The sequence below is a fragment of the Pseudorca crassidens genome, chromosome 20 (genome assembly GCF_039906515.1).
Source record: "Pseudorca crassidens isolate mPseCra1 chromosome 20, mPseCra1.hap1, whole genome shotgun sequence".
NCBI classification, from domain to species: Eukaryota; Metazoa; Chordata; class Mammalia; order Artiodactyla; family Delphinidae; genus Pseudorca; species Pseudorca crassidens.
In genome coordinates, this window is record NC_090315.1 from 59,474,274 (window position 1) to 59,491,112 (window position 16,839).

General features: G+C 51.2%; 1 protein-coding gene and 1 non-coding gene across 3 annotated transcripts; one reads left to right on the forward strand and one right to left on the reverse strand.

Moving 5' to 3' along the window:
- Nucleotides 1–28: 28 nt before the first annotated feature.
- On the forward strand, nucleotides 29–7,708 carry COX4I1 (cytochrome c oxidase subunit 4I1). 2 transcript variants are annotated; one of them, XM_067720409.1, is made up of 5 exons: nucleotides 29–169; nucleotides 1,334–1,407; nucleotides 5,686–5,853; nucleotides 6,446–6,577; nucleotides 7,465–7,708. In XM_067720409.1, the coding sequence occupies exons 2-5, from the start codon at nucleotides 1,335–1,337 to the stop codon at nucleotides 7,599–7,601; spliced, it is 510 nt and encodes a 169-aa protein (XP_067576510.1). In that variant the 5' UTR covers nucleotides 29–169; nucleotide 1,334; the 3' UTR covers nucleotides 7,602–7,708. The 2 variants fall into 2 exon arrangements, with proteins under 2 accessions (XP_067576510.1, XP_067576511.1); XM_067720410.1 differs by having other exon boundaries at nucleotides 54–144.
- A 4,296-nt stretch (nucleotides 7,709–12,004) lies between these two features.
- On the reverse strand, nucleotides 12,005–12,135 carry LOC137215784 (U6atac minor spliceosomal RNA). The gene has a single exon (XR_010939418.1). It is a non-coding gene; the product is annotated as a U6atac minor spliceosomal RNA (small nuclear RNA).
- Between the last annotated feature and the right edge of the window lie 4,704 nt (nucleotides 12,136–16,839).

Genomic DNA, 16,839 nt, shown 5'->3' on the forward strand with positions numbered 1-16,839 from the left:
CCCCCCGACTTCCGGTCCTGTGACCTCCTGTGCGGTCGGGCGCGGGGTGGGGTCCTCCTCGATCCCGTGGTGCTCCGCGGCGCGGCCTCGCTCTCTTCCGGTCGTGAGTACCCGGGGCGTAGAGGGCGGTCGTTGGCTGGCAAGGTGAGCAGCGGCTGGCCGGCGGCAGGTGAGGCGGCCGGCGACCGGTCTGCGTCGCGAGGCTGGTGAGGGTCGGGCGCAGGGAGCCGCCGGGCCTGCGTGCGCGCCGCGCGGCGCCAGCAGGAACCGGCGCTGGGCCTCCGGTCCCGGTGACATTGAGGCCGGCCGGCGGGGGCTCCGGGCTCCGGAGCTGCCCGGTGGCGGTCTCTGTGCCTCCCAGAAGCATCGGCCGGTCCTTGCCTGCGCTGCCGCGGCCGCGGGCTGGCTTCGGCTCTGACCTTGGAGCGTCCGCTGGCCGCGGGCGCGCACCCTAGGGCAGGTCGCTTTGCGGGCTCCCGGCCACCCCTTCAGACGGTGCTGCGCCACTGCCCCGGGTGTAACGGGGCTCAGGGGCAGGCGTTCGGCGTCCGCCCACGCGCGGGCCAGGCAGGTGGAGAAAACAAGGGAAACGGGAACGAGTTCAGCCCTGATTGTCATGCTTCTGCCCGTAATGGGTATTTTCTGAATGCGTTTGGCATCCTTTTCGTCATCGGTGGGGTCCCCTGAAATGTCCAGTTTTAAGGGAGGGGGAGGTAGGGGAGCTAGGCATGATTCAGTGAAGGCCCAGGTGAGAGGGGGGTCATCCAGGTCATTCGTTGTCCTGCAGGGTTTGGAAGTGGCCCAGGGCCCTGTTTGCAGCCTTTCTCCCGGGTTTCCCCTTCCTGTCTTGTGTACACATTAGGTCTTAAACCAAATAATGAATGCAGTGCGTGCCACCGTCCCTTTGAACTGTTGACTTTTTTTCTCTGAACAATGGAGCCCATCATAGCACATTCTAGCTTTTCCAGAGTCTCCTTTAAAAATATTTCTCTTTGCTTTGTAAGAAAGCTAATGTTTAAAAGACAAAAGCAGAGAAACGATATGCAAAATAACCCAAAAACCCAGTTTTCTCCGAATTGCCTTAAGTGCATACATATGGTGCTTGGTTTATAATGAAGCTCCGTTAAGACGTGCTGACTGCTGAGAAAAAAAAATCTCATCCTAGGTTAATTTGTGAATTCAGAGTCAGTAATGAAGAAGGGATCAGTTATGTTAGGGGGGAGAAGAAGAGAAAAGAATTGCATTGACTTCCAAAATGCATTGGGGCAAAAAGGAATCATTCCTAATAGGTGTTTACGCTTATTCATAGGGAAGGTACGTTTTTGTCTTTCAGAATGTTGGCTACCAGAGTATTTAGCCTAATTGGCAAGCGAGCAATTTCCACTTCGGTGTGTGTACGGGCACACGGTAAGTGTAACTTTTCTTTTTGCTCTGCTCTGTTTAAGGCCCTGTGCTGGAGTTTCAAACACAGAGGGCTGAGATGGCTAAGCTCCTGATCACGCTGTTGAGGAACTTGAGGGGAGGTATAAATGTGTTAATGGGGCATACTTCTAGATTAGAGAGTTATTTATGAATCATATTGAATTCTGGTCTGAGTCTTTGCTTAGACTGGTATTTTCCCCCTTTTCCTTCCCTTCCCATATTTTCAGGTTCAAGTTCAAGTTCCACCCCTTTTAAGAGATCCCCACTATACCTGACTTTAACACTCTCTCCCTCCGACAAAACTCCCAGCCACTTACCTTGAACATGGTTTACATTATTGGGACAATGGAAGGGAAGGAGCTTGGAGTTCCTCGCCTGAACTGGGTTCAATCTCATTTCTACCTTGGACTAGTTACTCAAGTTTAGGAATCTGTTTTCTCACCTGAAATATATGTAAACAGCTTAGTGCAGTGCCTGGCACATAGCGAGGTTAGTTTTGCATTTATCAAGCACTTCTTTGTACTTGTCACTGGTAGGCACTTAGAATAAAAGAATATGAGATATGAAATCATTCCCCAAGGATGTTTGCAGTCTGGAGAGGGAAGATACATGAAGGCAGCGTTTCAGTAAGAGATGGACCCTGAGGAGGAACATTTAGCCTGGCCTCTGGGGTACAGGGGAGGCTTCTAGAGGAGAGGCCTTGCTCTGCTGAAGGGCTAGTAGCTTTAACCTCACAGCATTCCAGTTGGAGGGAGAACAAGCAGAAGGAGGAAATGCAAGTCAGCATGGCAGGTTGTGTTACTGAGGGGTCGAGGGCAAGGCTTGAGTGGTGGGTGATAAAGTCAGAGAGCAAGGCTTATGTATCCAGGGGCTCAAAAGCTGTTGCCTGAGTTGCTTTGTGTGTGAATTTTTCCTTAAAATTGTGTCCTTTAATTGGCAGTACTGTTGTCTTACGTTTCTCTATATTGCTGGTATTGCTCAGGGTAACACGATGGACATAGACTCTAAAACAGATCATATTAGTAAGAGTATTATTGAAATATGTAATTTAAATGACTAGGTAATGAAAAAAATTAGTTGTTTAGTTAATACACGCAGAAAGAAGCACTCCTTCACTAAAAGCCTGGCAAGTCACGTAGGAGAGAAATTACATTTTGTTTCCATTTTGGTTTTGCTAATGTATTTCCTTAGCTTTTAGTTTGTTTGCTTAGTTTAGTTGGTAGTATAATTTACAGAAAGGAAAATTTATCTTTTCTAGGTGTTACGTTTCTATAGATTTAGGTACACTCACACAGTTGTGTAACAATGACCTCTGTCAGGACATACAATACTTCCGTCACCCCCAGGAGTTCTTTCATGTCCCTTTGGTCGTTCGGATCTTCTGTAAGAAGTCCACTCAAACCTCCCTCGGTGGCACTGGCCGTGACTTATTCTTAGGGTATTGCGTTAGGCAGAGGAGGTCGGATCTAGTCAGTCCCTTCTTGAAGCCCCTGCTGGCTTCTTGTGCCTGGAGTACGAACAGCGCCCAGCCTCTCTGGTCTTGTCATGTCAGACCCAGAGCGGCAGAGAGCAGCCCACACCAGCCCTTCCTGTGGGCTCAGGCTCCCAGCCCGTACGGGTGTGCTGTTCCCCAGATGCCCCGCGCGGCCCCCTCCTGCCTCAGCTCCACAGGTGTGGACGGTTGCTTCTTTCGAATCATCACCCTCCGTGCAGGTGTTGTTTTAGAACAGCCTTTCCTGACCACCTGTCCTGCCTTACCTTGCTTTGTGCTTCCGTAGAGACTGTGGATTTGGGGTAGTTTGAGTGTCGTCTGCTTCTAGAGCACCAGCTTTGGAGGCCAGGGACCTTACCGGGCTTGTTCATTGCCGCGTCTCCAGCACACGGTAGGCAGGTGGAGAGAACTGCAGTCCATTAGACAAGTCTCGTCCTTTAATTTTAAAGTTTTAGTTGTACAAGTCGCACACGAATACATGAACCGGTTCTCCACATAAAATAGCACAGTCTGGAGCGCCATTGGTAGCCCTTGTGGGAAGTTCGGATATTTGTGTGGTGACACGTCTGATTGAGAGGGGAGCTTAGATTCACCGGATTGCCTCAGCAGAGGCTCCCCAAAATCCATCCAGTTTGAGGATACACATGCTAAAACATGCACTAGAATGCAACGTCTTTGCTTTTCTCTCTTTAACAGGAATGCTTGGTGTGTTAACCTTTACGTGTCTGTGCTCCGCACTCCCCTCCCCGCCCCCACTTACTGGGGACCAGGCCCAAACTGCTGAAGAGCCCTTGGCAGCCCTGAGAGCACGGATTGGCCATTCTTGTTCTAGAAAGTGCAATTTCATGCTTAGAGTGCTTGAAGGTTATGAGCATTTACGTCTTTATAACAGCTTTATTGAGATGGAATTTACATAACACATTCCCCCACTAAAGGGTGCACTTGAGTCGTTTTTTTAGTTCATTCACTGAGTTGTGCCATTATCACGCAGTCAGTTGTAGAACATTCTCATGACCCCAGTTAGCATCTATTTTTAATAACTCATGTGTAACCTGAGTGCTTTGTACTCCACTCATCATTTTGAGAGTTTTTAAATTGGAAGGTAATTCTAGCCATTTTCATCTCACATCCTTTTGGGATAAGGTCGGGTATAAATATATAAGTACGCTAGGCATTTGCAAGTCACAGATACGCACCTAGAGAAACTTTACTGTTTTAAGACTCAAGGTTTTATTTCACTACTGTTAACGTGTTTGGGAGATTTTAATCATTGGGACTAAGCTAAGTAGAGGTGAAGCATTTTTGCAGGACTTCATACCTCTAAATCAGTTTGGAACACAACATTTTCTTGCAGATGTAGGGTAGAATTGAACACAGCTTTTTGCAGAGGGAAAACCCTAAATAAAATTGAAGCTATTCCTTTTTTTCCCTGCTGTCTGAACTTTTTTCCTCTCTACTGGAAGAATACATGGGGACACACCCACGTGAAGGCACTAAAATTTCTCACTTTTTGAGCAGAATCATCATTTTTGTCCTCTCCTCTTTCCACTGATAACAGCTTGGGTTTAACTTGCCAGGGGTTTTGTGTGTTTAGTTACACATACCTGTGAGTATCTACATGTAACATAGCTTTTTAAAAAGAAAACATAACCCTGATAGTGTTCTGTGACTTGGCGGGTACACAGTTGTCTTTCCATTTTGGGCACATGGATCTCTGTCATTCATTGTACTGTTGTAACTTGTTTCCTGCCATGCATGTACCACTGGTTCCCTTCCTCTGCTTGCCTTTTTCTTTTTTTTCCAGATCTCTCATTTCCCAACATGCTCTGTAGTTTATTGTTTGATTCCCACTTCTAGCACGTTGACACTGGTAGGCAGGAATGTTTGCGTTGTTCACTGATCACCCCAGGTTGGATCCACGCTTGGCATACAGTAGGTGCTTGGTGAACCGTTGTTGAACAGGCCAAATGGCTCCATGATGGCGTGTTTCTAAGGAGCATAGCTTCTTAGTGCGTCCTTGGTTGGACACAGGTTGTTTGGTACTTTGCTGTAATAAGCAGGGGTGCAGTAACCAGCTTTTCATACATCTTTCTTTCTGAACTTTGAACCTTGTTTCTTTCATGAGTTTTTTTTTTTGTTTTTTACGGTACGCAGGCCTCTCACTGCTGTGGCCTCTCCCGTTGCGGAGCACAAGCTCCGGACGTGCAGGCTCAGCGGCCATGGCTCACGGGCCCAACCGCTCCGCGGCATGTGGGATCTTCCTGGACCGGGGCACGAACCCGTGTCCCCTGCATCGGCAGGCAGACTCCCAACCACTGCGCCACCAGGGAAGCCCTTTTCATGAGTTGTATATTGTTTTTGTTCTTCCCTATTAGTTGGAGTCCCTTGCAGAAGGGCCTTCACTTAGTCGGTCTGCAGTCCAGTCCAGGGAACCTGAGCGCCCCCTCTGAGCTCTACATGAACACTGGTCGTTGCTGGAAGTGCCGCCTTGTTAGCGAGGCCCCTGGCAGGTTTTTGTTTTGCTGTGATGAAGAGCGCTGCTGTTACCCATCTGCCAGCCTCACTGTGCCGTCTGGGCCCTTCGGGACAGGCCTGCTCCCTGTTGCACATGACAGTCCTGTGGCTATTTGGAATGGTGGCCACAGCCCCTGGGGTAACTGAAGTTTTCAGGGTGCACATACACGTACTTACTTTGGTTTTTAGAAGCACCGCCCTGTTTGTAACTCTGAACCCATGTGAATTTTCAAATATTTATCCAATGCATGTTTTAGGAAGTGTTGTGAAGAGTGAAGACTATGCTCTCCCGAATTACGTCGACCGGCGTGACTACCCCTTGCCCGATGTGGCCCACGTCAGGAGCCTTTCTGCCAGCCAGAAAGCCTTGAAGGAGAAGGAGAAGGCCTCCTGGAGCAGCCTCTCCATCGATGAGAAAGTGGAATGTGGGTATTGAAGGGAAGCAAGGGCAGCTTGCGTTGGCCGGGAATTCTGGTCCTGGGCTGCTGCTCAGAGCGCAGCGTGCTGGGGAGGGTGGGTTCCTGTGGCTCTGTGGGGCTGTCCAGGGCCCAGGCCCCTTTGTCCAGGCTTGTTGGCTCCAGCGCCCCCGGGGAGGAGCAGGAACAAGGATGCAGGGCTCTGCGGAGGGCTTAGCGTATGAGAGTAGCTTCTCGGGGCCTCCCTGGGTGGGACTGGGTTGGCTGTAAATTATTGATGGAAGATCAGCGAAATTTCGCTGTCAGGTAGGAAAGAGGCATGAAAGTATTATGGGCTTAAAAAGACCCTTAAACCTTAATCTAAAGGAGAAGGAATTTCACTGCCTTTTTGTGCCCAGAGTAAACTCCATAACTTCATGCATCTCCTTCCTTCCCCCTTACGTGTGCGTGGGTGCGTCCGGGCCTCAGGCCTGTGTTGTGTTCCTAGCTGTATGTTTGCTGCCCCCGTGTTGTGGGGAGGAGTGATGGAGCCCCGCGCTGCGGAGGGGCTGTCGGTCCCCATGGCCCTCTGCGCCTGCAGCGCTGTCCTTTCTGTCCCTAGTGTACCGCCTCAAGTTCAAGGAGAGCTTCGCAGAAATGAACAGGAGCACAAACGAGTGGAAGACGGTTGTGGGCGCAGCCATGTTCTTCATCGGCTTCACTGGTCTCCTCCTCATCTGGGAGAAGCTGTACGGTGAGTGGCGGGGAGAGAAGGGGCCGTGTACCCGGAACGGCTGCATCTTTCGGTGCCCAAGAGTGGGCCATGGGGCCTCCACACAGAATCGGCGCTTCCGTCCTGGGCTCCATCCCCAGCTTGTGTACCGGGTTTGAGAGACTGGCTCGCGTGAACAGAAGTGGTGTAAGCAGAGTCTGCTTTATTCTGAGCGGGCCACGCTCGGTCACGAACGGCTTCCTTTGTGCGGCCCGCCACGTATCCAGTAGTGCTTTCTCTGCTCGCCAGTCAGTTGTCAGAAGAAGGAGTAGTGGAGGTTAGCTCAAGGAGAAGGGAACGTTTACGCGTCAAGGGCTGCTTCTGCCGTCGGGGACTGCAGCTCAGTAACCAGAGTTGTGGGTCTTCGGACCTAGCAGTTTCCGCCCGGCCAGCGTTGCGCTGCCTGTGTGCTTGTTCTGGTGCTGCCTGTCCTGCGTTCTCTCTGTCCAGCCGAGCAGGTATCTTCCCGTGCTGAGCAGGTGTGATCCTGTGTTTGTGGCCTGCCTGTGGACGCGGGTCGGTGACAGACCTGTGACCCTCTGCTCTTCCCCCGCGTCACCTTTCGTTCTGTTTGTGCTCTGTGCTTGCCTGTAGACCCATTGTCTGTATCCTGGAGAGAGGACGCTCTGCTTTTAGCTTAAGTATTTTATTGCTTGCTTTTACAAACGAAGGAATAATTTGGAAATACTGAGTTGTCAGTGCCCAGGATTCGAAATCAGTGTGTTCGCCTGTGTGTGGCTGTCAAGTGGCAGATGACTGTGCTGCTCGGGTTGCCAGTGAGATGGGGGAAGGCCTCCCCCGTGTAGCGCGTTGGCTTGGAAACGCCTGGTCAGGACAGCGTTGCCTCACGAAGTTGTTTTGGACTGCAGTGTACGGCCCCGTCCCGCACACCTTCGAGGAGGAGTGGGTGGCCAAGCAGACCAAGAGGATGCTCGACATGAAGGTGGCCCCGATCCAGGGCTTCTCAGCCAAGTGGGACTACGACAGGAGCGAGTGGAAGAAGTGAGGGCCGCGTTCGCACGCCGGAGCCCCCCGTCACCTCCCTGCAGCTCCGCACGTTTACGGGAGTGTTCTTTCCCAGTACCAGTGCTAATAAACGAGCAGTTTACGTGACGTCCTTGTGGCTGCTTCTTTGATGATAACTGAAGGAAGTGAAAGCGTCGTTCGAAACACAGTAAGTTTCTCTCAGGTGTCCGTATTAAGTACACTTTGGGTATAAATGAACTGGCAAAAATAAGTTTTATTAGGGAATAGCATATAAAAACTAAAAATATACAGTGCTGTGGCATGGGATGTTTTGACAAGAGATTTTTATGAGAGTGAAATCCCCATCACAGTAGCCAGACTGACAGACCTCACCGTGGTCGCTTTTCTCCTGGGACTGTCTCTCCCCTTGAAATTGTGAGGGTTGGTTGGAGTGTGTGACCACGAGATTGGGAAGGGCAGACCGAGTTCTGCGCTCCTGCCTTTTTTTTATCTAAGAAGCAACAGCGAAGCCAGTCGTAGGCCGGGCAGGAGTTAAGGAGCCCTGCCCGAGCCCCCGGCAGGCGTCCTGTGGGGGCTCCTCGGTCTATCCTGTGGTTCTCTCCCCTTGCTCTAACGTCCGTTCCCTTCCCTGGGTCCTGGAGCCCCTGTGTGGGGAAGCAGAACAGATTCCAGAATAGAGCTGGTGCAGAGGGGTCTCCCAGCAGCATCGGTGCAGGGGTGGGTCAGGGGGGAGCTGTGACTGGGAAGGGAAGTTGGTCCCTAGAGCTCGACCAGAGGAATGTCACAGGAAGTTGGCCTCAGATAGGCTTGTGAGAGGGCTTGAACCAACCAGTGTAACAGGAGGGGCAGGTGAACTGTAGCCCCTGATTGCAGTATCTCCCGCTGCTCTGGAAATGGCCTTGCTGGCTTGTTCTCAAGGGCCAGCTGCCTCCCCGGGGGGCCGTCTGGGGGGAGAGGAAGGGCCGGGAGCTGTGGGGTGCGAGCCTGGCTGTGAGGACCAGTGTGGCTCTGGGTGGCTTGGACCTCCCTCGGGCAGCGCCATTTTCAGCTCCTTGCCAGCGAGGGCTCCTGTGGTGGGGCTGGAGTTCTGACCCTTGAACGATCACTGGTGGGTCCCCTGCCATGGGCCAGGCGCTCACCGTCTCACTCCCCAGAACGACCCCAAGAGGAAGGGGCCCTTCCCGGGTTGGGTGGTGGAGCTGAATGCAGCTAGAGGCCGAGGGCTCTGCCTGAGTGGGAGTCGGGGGTGCTGGAGACTGACCCCCGGATTGCTGCTGCCCCGGAGTGGCTTCACATGGAGTCTCCCTGGGCCTGGGGGCTTCCCCCGGCCACGTCGGAACCACTCTTGCACTTGCTCAGAGGATGGCCTCCTGTACCTCAGCGTCAGCTTCCAAGATGAGACTGTTGTCCTCTTCTGTCTCTCTGTCTTTGTGGGTCTATGCCTTAAAAAAAAAAAAAAAATCCCTTTACTGCCATTTTCGTGGAAATTGAGGAGGAAACAATGAATGCTCGATCCAGCCCACCATCCTTAAGCTGGAGGTCTACTGAGCACTTATGCATGGTCTGCATGTTGTGAGAGTAACAGTGAACACGACCCTTGGGGCTCACCGTTGGGGCTCCCAGGAGCACCGAGGACGAGTGAAACAACAGACAACGTAATTAGAGGGTTCGAGAGGGCTCAGGGTGGTGATGGAGGGGGGGTTTCAGCTGGGGGTGGGAAAAATTCGAGGTCGGTGGTGGGAGACGTCCCCGAGGAGGTAGCCCTTGAGCTGAGACTTGATGACTCTCGCCCACCCTTGAGCAGAGGCAGGGACGAGGGGGCACGGGTGGAGACAGTCATGCTCGAAGGACCGTGGACGAAGGCCCTGAGGACGGAGCTCACTCGGTTCGAGGACCTGAAAGATGACCCGTGGGGCTGAGACCATGTGAGGGAGGAGGGGAAGGGTGTGGAGAGCATGGGGGCCCAGGAGAGAGGGCAGGCTGAGCTCTCTTGGGGGGTGTGCTCATGTAGCCGCAGACAGGGCACTCACCCTGCCCCTCCCAGGGTATCTGGGGAGACTGTTGTGGTTCCTTGTGTAACATGAAGTTGGGGCAGGACTTGGAGAAACACCAAGAAGGCTGACGGGACAACCACCAGCTTAGCTCCCCGGAGGCCAGAGGGTCCCTGTCCCCCCCAGGAGTGGAGATTCTTCAGAGTGGGGGGGGTCCCTGACCAGCCCAGGCTTGGACTCTACCTGGGAGCGTTGCAAGGCCCTGCTGGGCTGCTGGCTCTCACCTGACGCGTGGAGAGCTCCTTGCCGTTTAAAGTGTTTCATCCTTTTCTACTCTTCTTATTTTTGCCTGTCAGTCAGCGCTCACCTTGTTACCGGCTGGCAGCTTTCTACCCTGTAGAGCTTAAAAATCACTATGTACAAAGGAACAAGTAACAGCAGACGTATCAAACGCAACCCTAGATGCCAGAAGGCAGTGGAACCATAGTTTCAACTAGAATGATAAAGTCAGCTCAACTATTAAGCAAGAGCGAGGGAAAAAATAAAGATATTCACAGGCGAACATGAGGAGTATTGATTACCAACAGGCCTTTGCTGGCAGAAGCGCTGAAGGACATAATCCAGGAAGGAGAAAACTCGGAAGGAGTGAGCTATAAGCAAGAAGGGGGAGCAAAGGGATTGGAAACCATGAGGGCAGATCCACCCAAACACTGGTTGCCTACGACAATAAAAGTGACCATGACCACTTTGCGGGGGCGCATTCTGGGGAGGTGAAGGCTGTGGTGGCGTACTTTTTGAATTTCTGTGAAACCCCGCATAGAAGTGGTAACTAGAGAGCAAAACCAAAAACCCTGTTGATAATACCAAAAAATGAGGTGAGGAGATATTACTATGAACCGACCCCCGTGATCCCCCGAAGTACAGATGGGTGGGGGCAGATCAAGCACGGCCACAAGCCCTGCACAGTATCCGCTTTGGTGCCAGGGGAAGCAGAGGGAAGCAGGGACAGCTGATGGACCTGAGAGCTGAGACCCCGGGGTAGCCAAGGATTTTGCCAGGGAGGAGGTGTGGTGGGAGCAGCTGATGAAGCTGGGAGGGTTGTCCGGTCCAACAACGAGCGAATGCTGGGGGCCCTCAGTAAGGTCCAGGGGGCAGGAGTACTCTCAGTCCTGACACTGACCCTCCTGGGCTGACCTCTGAGACAGGGACCCACACTGCAGAGAAATTGCTGAGAGTGGGATCAGACTGACCAGGGCAGGGATGGCAGGGCTGAAGGAAAGGTGAACCCCAGATATGTGTGGAGGAACTGAAGACAGGCCCCAGATCTCAGAAGGCCAGTTGCCATATTTTTCAACCCCAAATGAAAACAACCTTGTGAAATTAGAAACGTTATCCTGAACCACACCTCCTTCTAGAAGTTCAGGAAAGCGAACTTCAGCTTCGACAATGGATTAACGTCTGTCCAACATATTTCAATGTCTGGGTCCTGAGACACACAAGGAAACAGGGAAGCGCGAGCAACGCTCAGGGATAGAAGCAGCCAACAAGAGTGGGGGTTGTTGGCCGGCTCTCCCCCCAGCACGTCAGTGTGTGTGTTCAGTGGGTCCGTGAACTAAGCCGCCGTGGTGGCAGGGATGGAGGCCGTGCAGGCCCCATAACCTAGACTTCCTTTCCCCGAGGCTGACCTGCCGGCCACGGATGTCGTGTACCTAACCTGCCAATGGCGGAGACCATTGAGAAGCCCCAGCACGGCACCGGTGGACTTCCTTCGTGCATCAGCGGGCTCACTGGTCCCGCTACCCCTCACCTAGAGGCAGCGGACTTCTGAACACTCAGTGGTGGGCACTTGGGCGATAACGCTCTCAGGGAATGGGATTCTATCTTACAGGATGCAGTATATGCCTTTTTTATATCAGTTTTGCATTGTGGGAGAATATATGTAGCATGAAATTCACCGTTTTAACCATTTTTAAGTGTGTAGGTCAATGGCATTAGGTACCTTTGCATTGTTGTACAGCCATCATCGCTCGCCATCTCCAGAACTTCCATCATCCCAAACTGAAAATTCCATACCTGTTAAACCGTAGCTCCCCATTCTCCCCTCCCCCAGCCCCTGGTAACTGCTCTTCTACTCTCTGTATGAATTTGCAGATGCTATGAACCTCATGTAACTGGAATCATACTGTGTGTGGCCTTGTGTGTGTGACTTATTTCACTCAACATAATGACCTCAAGGTTTGTTCATGTTGTAGCATATGTCAGAGTTTCCTCCTTTCTTTTTTAAGGTCGAATAATTTTCCATTGTACGTATACACCTCATTCTCTGTATCCCTTTGTCCTGTGAGGGACATTTGGGTTGTTTTCTTCGGCTGTTGTGAGTAATGCTGATACGAACATGGGCGTACCTGAGTCTCAGCTCTCGATTCTTTGGGAATATACCTAGAAGTGGGAAGAGCCAGGAAGTAGGTAGCAATGCTTTAACTGTCTGCATGTCGTGAGACCCAAGGGCATTTTCCATCCTCGTCAAGGAGAATGCTAACTTTCTTTCCTTTCATACGAAATGATGCTTTTAATCAGGGACCAGTGCGTGGTTCTCTCTTTCTCTTAGACTGAATACATGGGCCAGGGATCCGAGGTGGAAAGGGGAGCGTCTCCTTTCACAGTTACACCTAATAACACATCGACAGGGTCTTTGTTTCCCATTTGTGAACACTCTCTGTTGGTGTGGAGGTCTGATTCCTTAGGGAATGAATGAACGCTTCCACCAGGAGACGCCACGGTGGGCTCCCAGGAGCTGGAGATTGAGTTCGCCAAGACTGGATGGGCTTCTCATGCCGCTGACCAACAGAAAGAGAAGAGGGTTACTCACTCTGTGGGACGTGTGATCCTGAGTATAAACGGGAAATGGGGTTTGTGTTACATAATGGGGCTGAGGAAAGCTATGGCTAGAACCCAGGGGACTCTCCTGGGTGCCTCTTACTTAGATCTTCCAAGTCCAACAGTCAAAGTCAACATAAAACAGTAGTTCACAGTGACAACAAAGAGACAGGACCACCAAGCATTCAGACCCTATTCATGACCTACGTGAATGAAGGCCACTCCAATAGGTGAAGAACCTCAACCAGCTGAGCCCTGGAGAGGGGCAAAGGAAGCAGAATGGGTAGCAGAAGAAGGAAGTTAGGAATGTTAATTATGGCTTCATGACTGTTTCAGAAGTCAGGACGGCAGCCTCCAGGCGTATTTTCTTCCTTGCTTGTTGTGTGTGCCTGTGTGCGTATTAACTAGTTTTTCTTTTCTGCCTTTCTTCTCCGTATTGTTTTCTACACGTTTGTTGGAGGTTAATTTTACGTTTTAGTCCCTAGGTAACAATATTCAGATGAGACTGTGACTGAATTGAAGGAGCAAGTCACATGGCCCAGGGATGCCTGCAATGGCTCTTGGGACTCATTTTGGGCTGAGGGTGAGAACATCTTCCTTTGTATGAAGGCCGTTTGCATCTTGTTTTGTGGGGTCGTAGAGTCGTCTGATGCTGTATGGAGGTTCTTAAACGTGCGTGGTCACAGAGTAGCCTAAGAGATGGACAGTGCCCGGTAAGTTACTGTCTTGGCTTCAAACCTACCCTTCCATACTGGCTGATGGATGCTGGGGCCAGGATGCTGCAAACTGCATTTGGGCTTGGCCAGCTGGCATAGCCTCTGCTGCTGGGGGCCGTCAGGGAGCTGGAAGGCTGGAGGAGAAAGGAACTCTTCCTGTCTGCCCCTGCTTGCTGTCTGCTTCCTGTCTGCCCCTGCTTCCTGTCTGCCCCTGCTTCCTGTCTGCTTCCTGTCTGCTTCCTGTCTGCCCCTGCTTCTTGTCTGCTTCCTGTCTGCCCCTGCTGCTTGTCTGCTTCCTGTCTGCCCGTTTCCTGCCTGCTTCCTGTTTACCCCTGCCTCCTATCTACCCCTGCTTCTTGTCTGCTTCCTGTCTGCCCCTGCTTCCTGTCTGCTTCCTGTCTGCCTCTGCTTGCTGTCTGCCCCTGCTTCCTGTCTGCTTCCTGTCTGCCCCTGCTTCCTGTCTGCTCCCTGTCTGCTTCTTGTCTGCCCCTGCTCCCTGTCTGCTTCCTGTCTGCCCCTGCTTCCTGTCTGCTTCCTGTCTGCCTCTGCTTGCTGTCTGCCCCTGCTTCCTGTCTGCTTCCTATCTGCCCCTGCTTCTTGTCTGCTTCCTATCTGCCCCTGCTTCCTGTCTGCTGCCTGTCTGCCCCTGCTTCCTGTCTGCCCCTGCTTCCTGTCTGCTTCCTGTCTGCCCCTGCTTCCTGTCTGCTTCCTGTCTGCCTCTGCTTGCTGTCTGCCCCTGCTTCCTGTCTGCTTCCTGTCTGCCCCTGCTTCCTGTCTGCTCCCTGTCTGCTTCCTGTCTGCCCCTGCTTCCTGTCTGCTTCCTGTCTGCCCCTGCTCCCTGTCTGCTCCCTGTCTGCTTCCTGTCTGCCCCTGCTCCGTCTGCTTCCTGTCTGCCTCCCGTCTGCTTGCTGTCCACTTCTTTTCACTTCCTGTGAGTGTCACCCAGCCTGCTGCTTTACCCCTGCAGTGGCAGTTGCTGTCGTAGCAGTAGCTGAGCCCAGCTTTCAGTTGTTCCCACACATGCAGGATCAGCCTAAGCGTATTTCTTGGAGAAGGCCTGGCACAGGTGTGGAGCAGCACGCAGCAAGGCTGGCATGTTGAGGAGTCTCTGCATGGCCTCCCGTGTGGCTCACAGGCCGTCACTTGGGCCTGTGAGAAGCCCAAGGTGTCCCAGTGTGCTCTCTAAAAGGGAGTGTCACCATGGGAGACAGGGCTCATTTTTTTGTGAAAAGAAGTTGAATAAGTTGAACTCTTATTATTTTTTTTAAGTCTTAGGAATCCTTTTCTTTTTAAATTTATTTATTTATTTATTTATTTTTGGCTGCGTTGGGTCATCGTTGCTGCGTGTGCGCTTTCCCTACTTGTAGCGAGCGGGGGCTGGTCTTCGTTGCTGCGTGCGGGCTTCTCATTGCAGTGGCTTCTCTTGTTGTGGAGCACGGGCTCTAGGTGCACAGGCTTCAGTAGTTGTGGCTCATGGGCTTAGTTGCTCTGCGGCATGTGGCATCTTCCCCTACCAGGTATCGAACCTGTGTCCCCTGAATTGGCAAGCGAGTTCTTAACCACTGTGTCACCAGGGAAGTCCTGAACGCTTATTTTTAAAATTTTATTTATTTATTTATTTATTATTATTATTTTTTTGTGGTACGTGGGCCTCTCACCGTTGTGGCCTCTCCCGTTGCAGAGCACAGGCCCCGGACGCGCAGGCTCAGCGGCCATGACTCACGGGCCCAGCCACTCCGCAGCATGTGGGATCTTCCTGGACCGGGGCACGAACCCGTGTCCCCTGCATCGGCAGGCAGACTCTCAACCACTGCGCCACCAGGGAAGCCCCTGAACGCTTATTTTTAATTTATCCTTGGTATTGGTGTTTGAAGGGGAAAATCTGTAGATAGCTCTGCCTTTTGACAGTGACTCTTAGAGAAACTCTTGAGTTCTTGTAAGTCTTTTCTGCTTTGAAAGGCTTCAGAAGTTGATGCCAATATTACCTTATTGTGTCAAATTTCACGTCAGAACTTTAGTTTTTCCCTGAGTGTGATGAGTGACCAGTCCTATTCCCGCAGCTTTCAGACGTGTTAGGTACTGACTTGACCCACTTTCTCTCCAAGTGCTTGGCGGTTTCAATATTCGGAATGAAGTTACATTTTAAAATTATTTTTTGATTCTTCTTTTAACTCTACATTCTTTACCTCCACCCCTAGCTTGATTGATGGATAATTGACGTACATCACTCTGTAAGTTTAAGGCGGTCAGCCTGCCGGTTTGACTTGCATATGCTGTAAAATGATTACCGCAATGCGTCTAGACAACACTCATCCTCTCACACAGATACAGTAAGAAGAAAAGAAAGAAGAAAAAAGGAAAAAAATCCCTATTGTGATGAGAACTCCTAGTATTTCCTGTTTCCTTAGTATCTCGTGGAGCAGTGTTAGCTAGAGTTGTCACGTTGTACATCACATCCCTGGAACTTACTTATCTCACAACTGGACGTTTGCACCTTTTGACCACCTTCCTCCAATCCCCCCTCCCCACACGCACCCCCACTGCCGTTAACCACAAGTCTCATCTCCTTCTATGAGTTTGGATTTTTTTGTTTGTTTTTTGTTTCCTTTTGTTTTTAGATTCCACATGTAAGTGAGAACATACAGTGTCTTTCTCTGTCCAACTTATTTCACTTAGCATAATGCCTTCAGGGTCCAGTCATGTTGCAGATGGTGGCATCTCTTCATTTTATGTGGCTGAGTAGTATTCCATTGTGTACGTATATGTACCACGACTTCTGTATCTGTTCGTCCATTGATGCACACTTAGGTTATTTTCATGTCTTGGCGGCTGTGAACATAAGGGTACAGGTGTCTTTTTGAGTTAGAGTTTTCATTTCATTTCATTTCTTTCATTTCTTCCCAGAAGTGGAATTCCTGGATCACATGGCAGTTCTATTTCTGACTTTTGCAGGATCCTCCATACTGCTTGCCATAGTGGCTTCACCAATCTACTTTCCCACCAACAATGCACAAGGGTTCCCTTTTTTCCACATCCTCACTGGCATTTGTTATCTCTTGACTTTAATGATGGCCGTTCTAACAGGGGCGAGGTTGTATTTCACTGTGGTTTTAATTTGGATTTCCCTAATGACTAGTAACGTTGAGCATCTTTTCACGTACCTGCTGGCATCTTGTGTATCTTCTTTGGGAAGATGTCTATTCAGGTCCTTTGCTCATTTGGAGTTTGGCTAACTCCTTTATCACCCCTGAGCAGAAGTTCTGACCCCAGAGTAGGGGCTCACGTGCCTTCTAAAGGGTTGTCTTCAGCTTGCAAGCATCTCAAATGCACAATTGGACCTGCGTCTTGGAGAGTTAGACTTGGTAGTTCACTGGGCCGCATTCTCAATTCTGCACAGTAGAGGGAGAGCTGAGGCCTCAGGCATCCCGTTTGTAGGGTGGGACATCCAGAAAAAAGTACCAGCACAGTGAGTGGGGCTTTCTCCTGAGCTCTCTAGGGTTGGGGTGCAGAAGCTGAGGTATGGGTGGCACGTTTGTTCACACACCCTCCCCGGCATGCGTCTCTGCTTGTAGCGGTGCTTCACCCACAGGCTGGGCACTTGCAGGGCAGCTTTGGCCAAACCCATCAAAACCAGGCAGTCGCAGTGATGTCCTCTCCTCCAGCTGCCCTTTCT

Excerpts from the sequence above, each read along its gene's own strand:
- COX4I1 (XM_067720409.1), top strand. The coding sequence starts at position 1,335 with ATGTTGGCTACCAGAGTATTTAGCCTAATTGGCAAGCGAGCAATTTCC. Across the intron at positions 5,854-6,445 it reads CATCGATGAGAAAGTGGAAT|TGTACCGCCTCAAGTTCAAG; the intron begins GTGGGTATTGAA and ends TTCTGTCCCTAG. Across the intron at positions 6,578-7,464 it reads CATCTGGGAGAAGCTGTACG|TGTACGGCCCCGTCCCGCAC; the intron begins GTGAGTGGCGGG and ends TTTGGACTGCAG.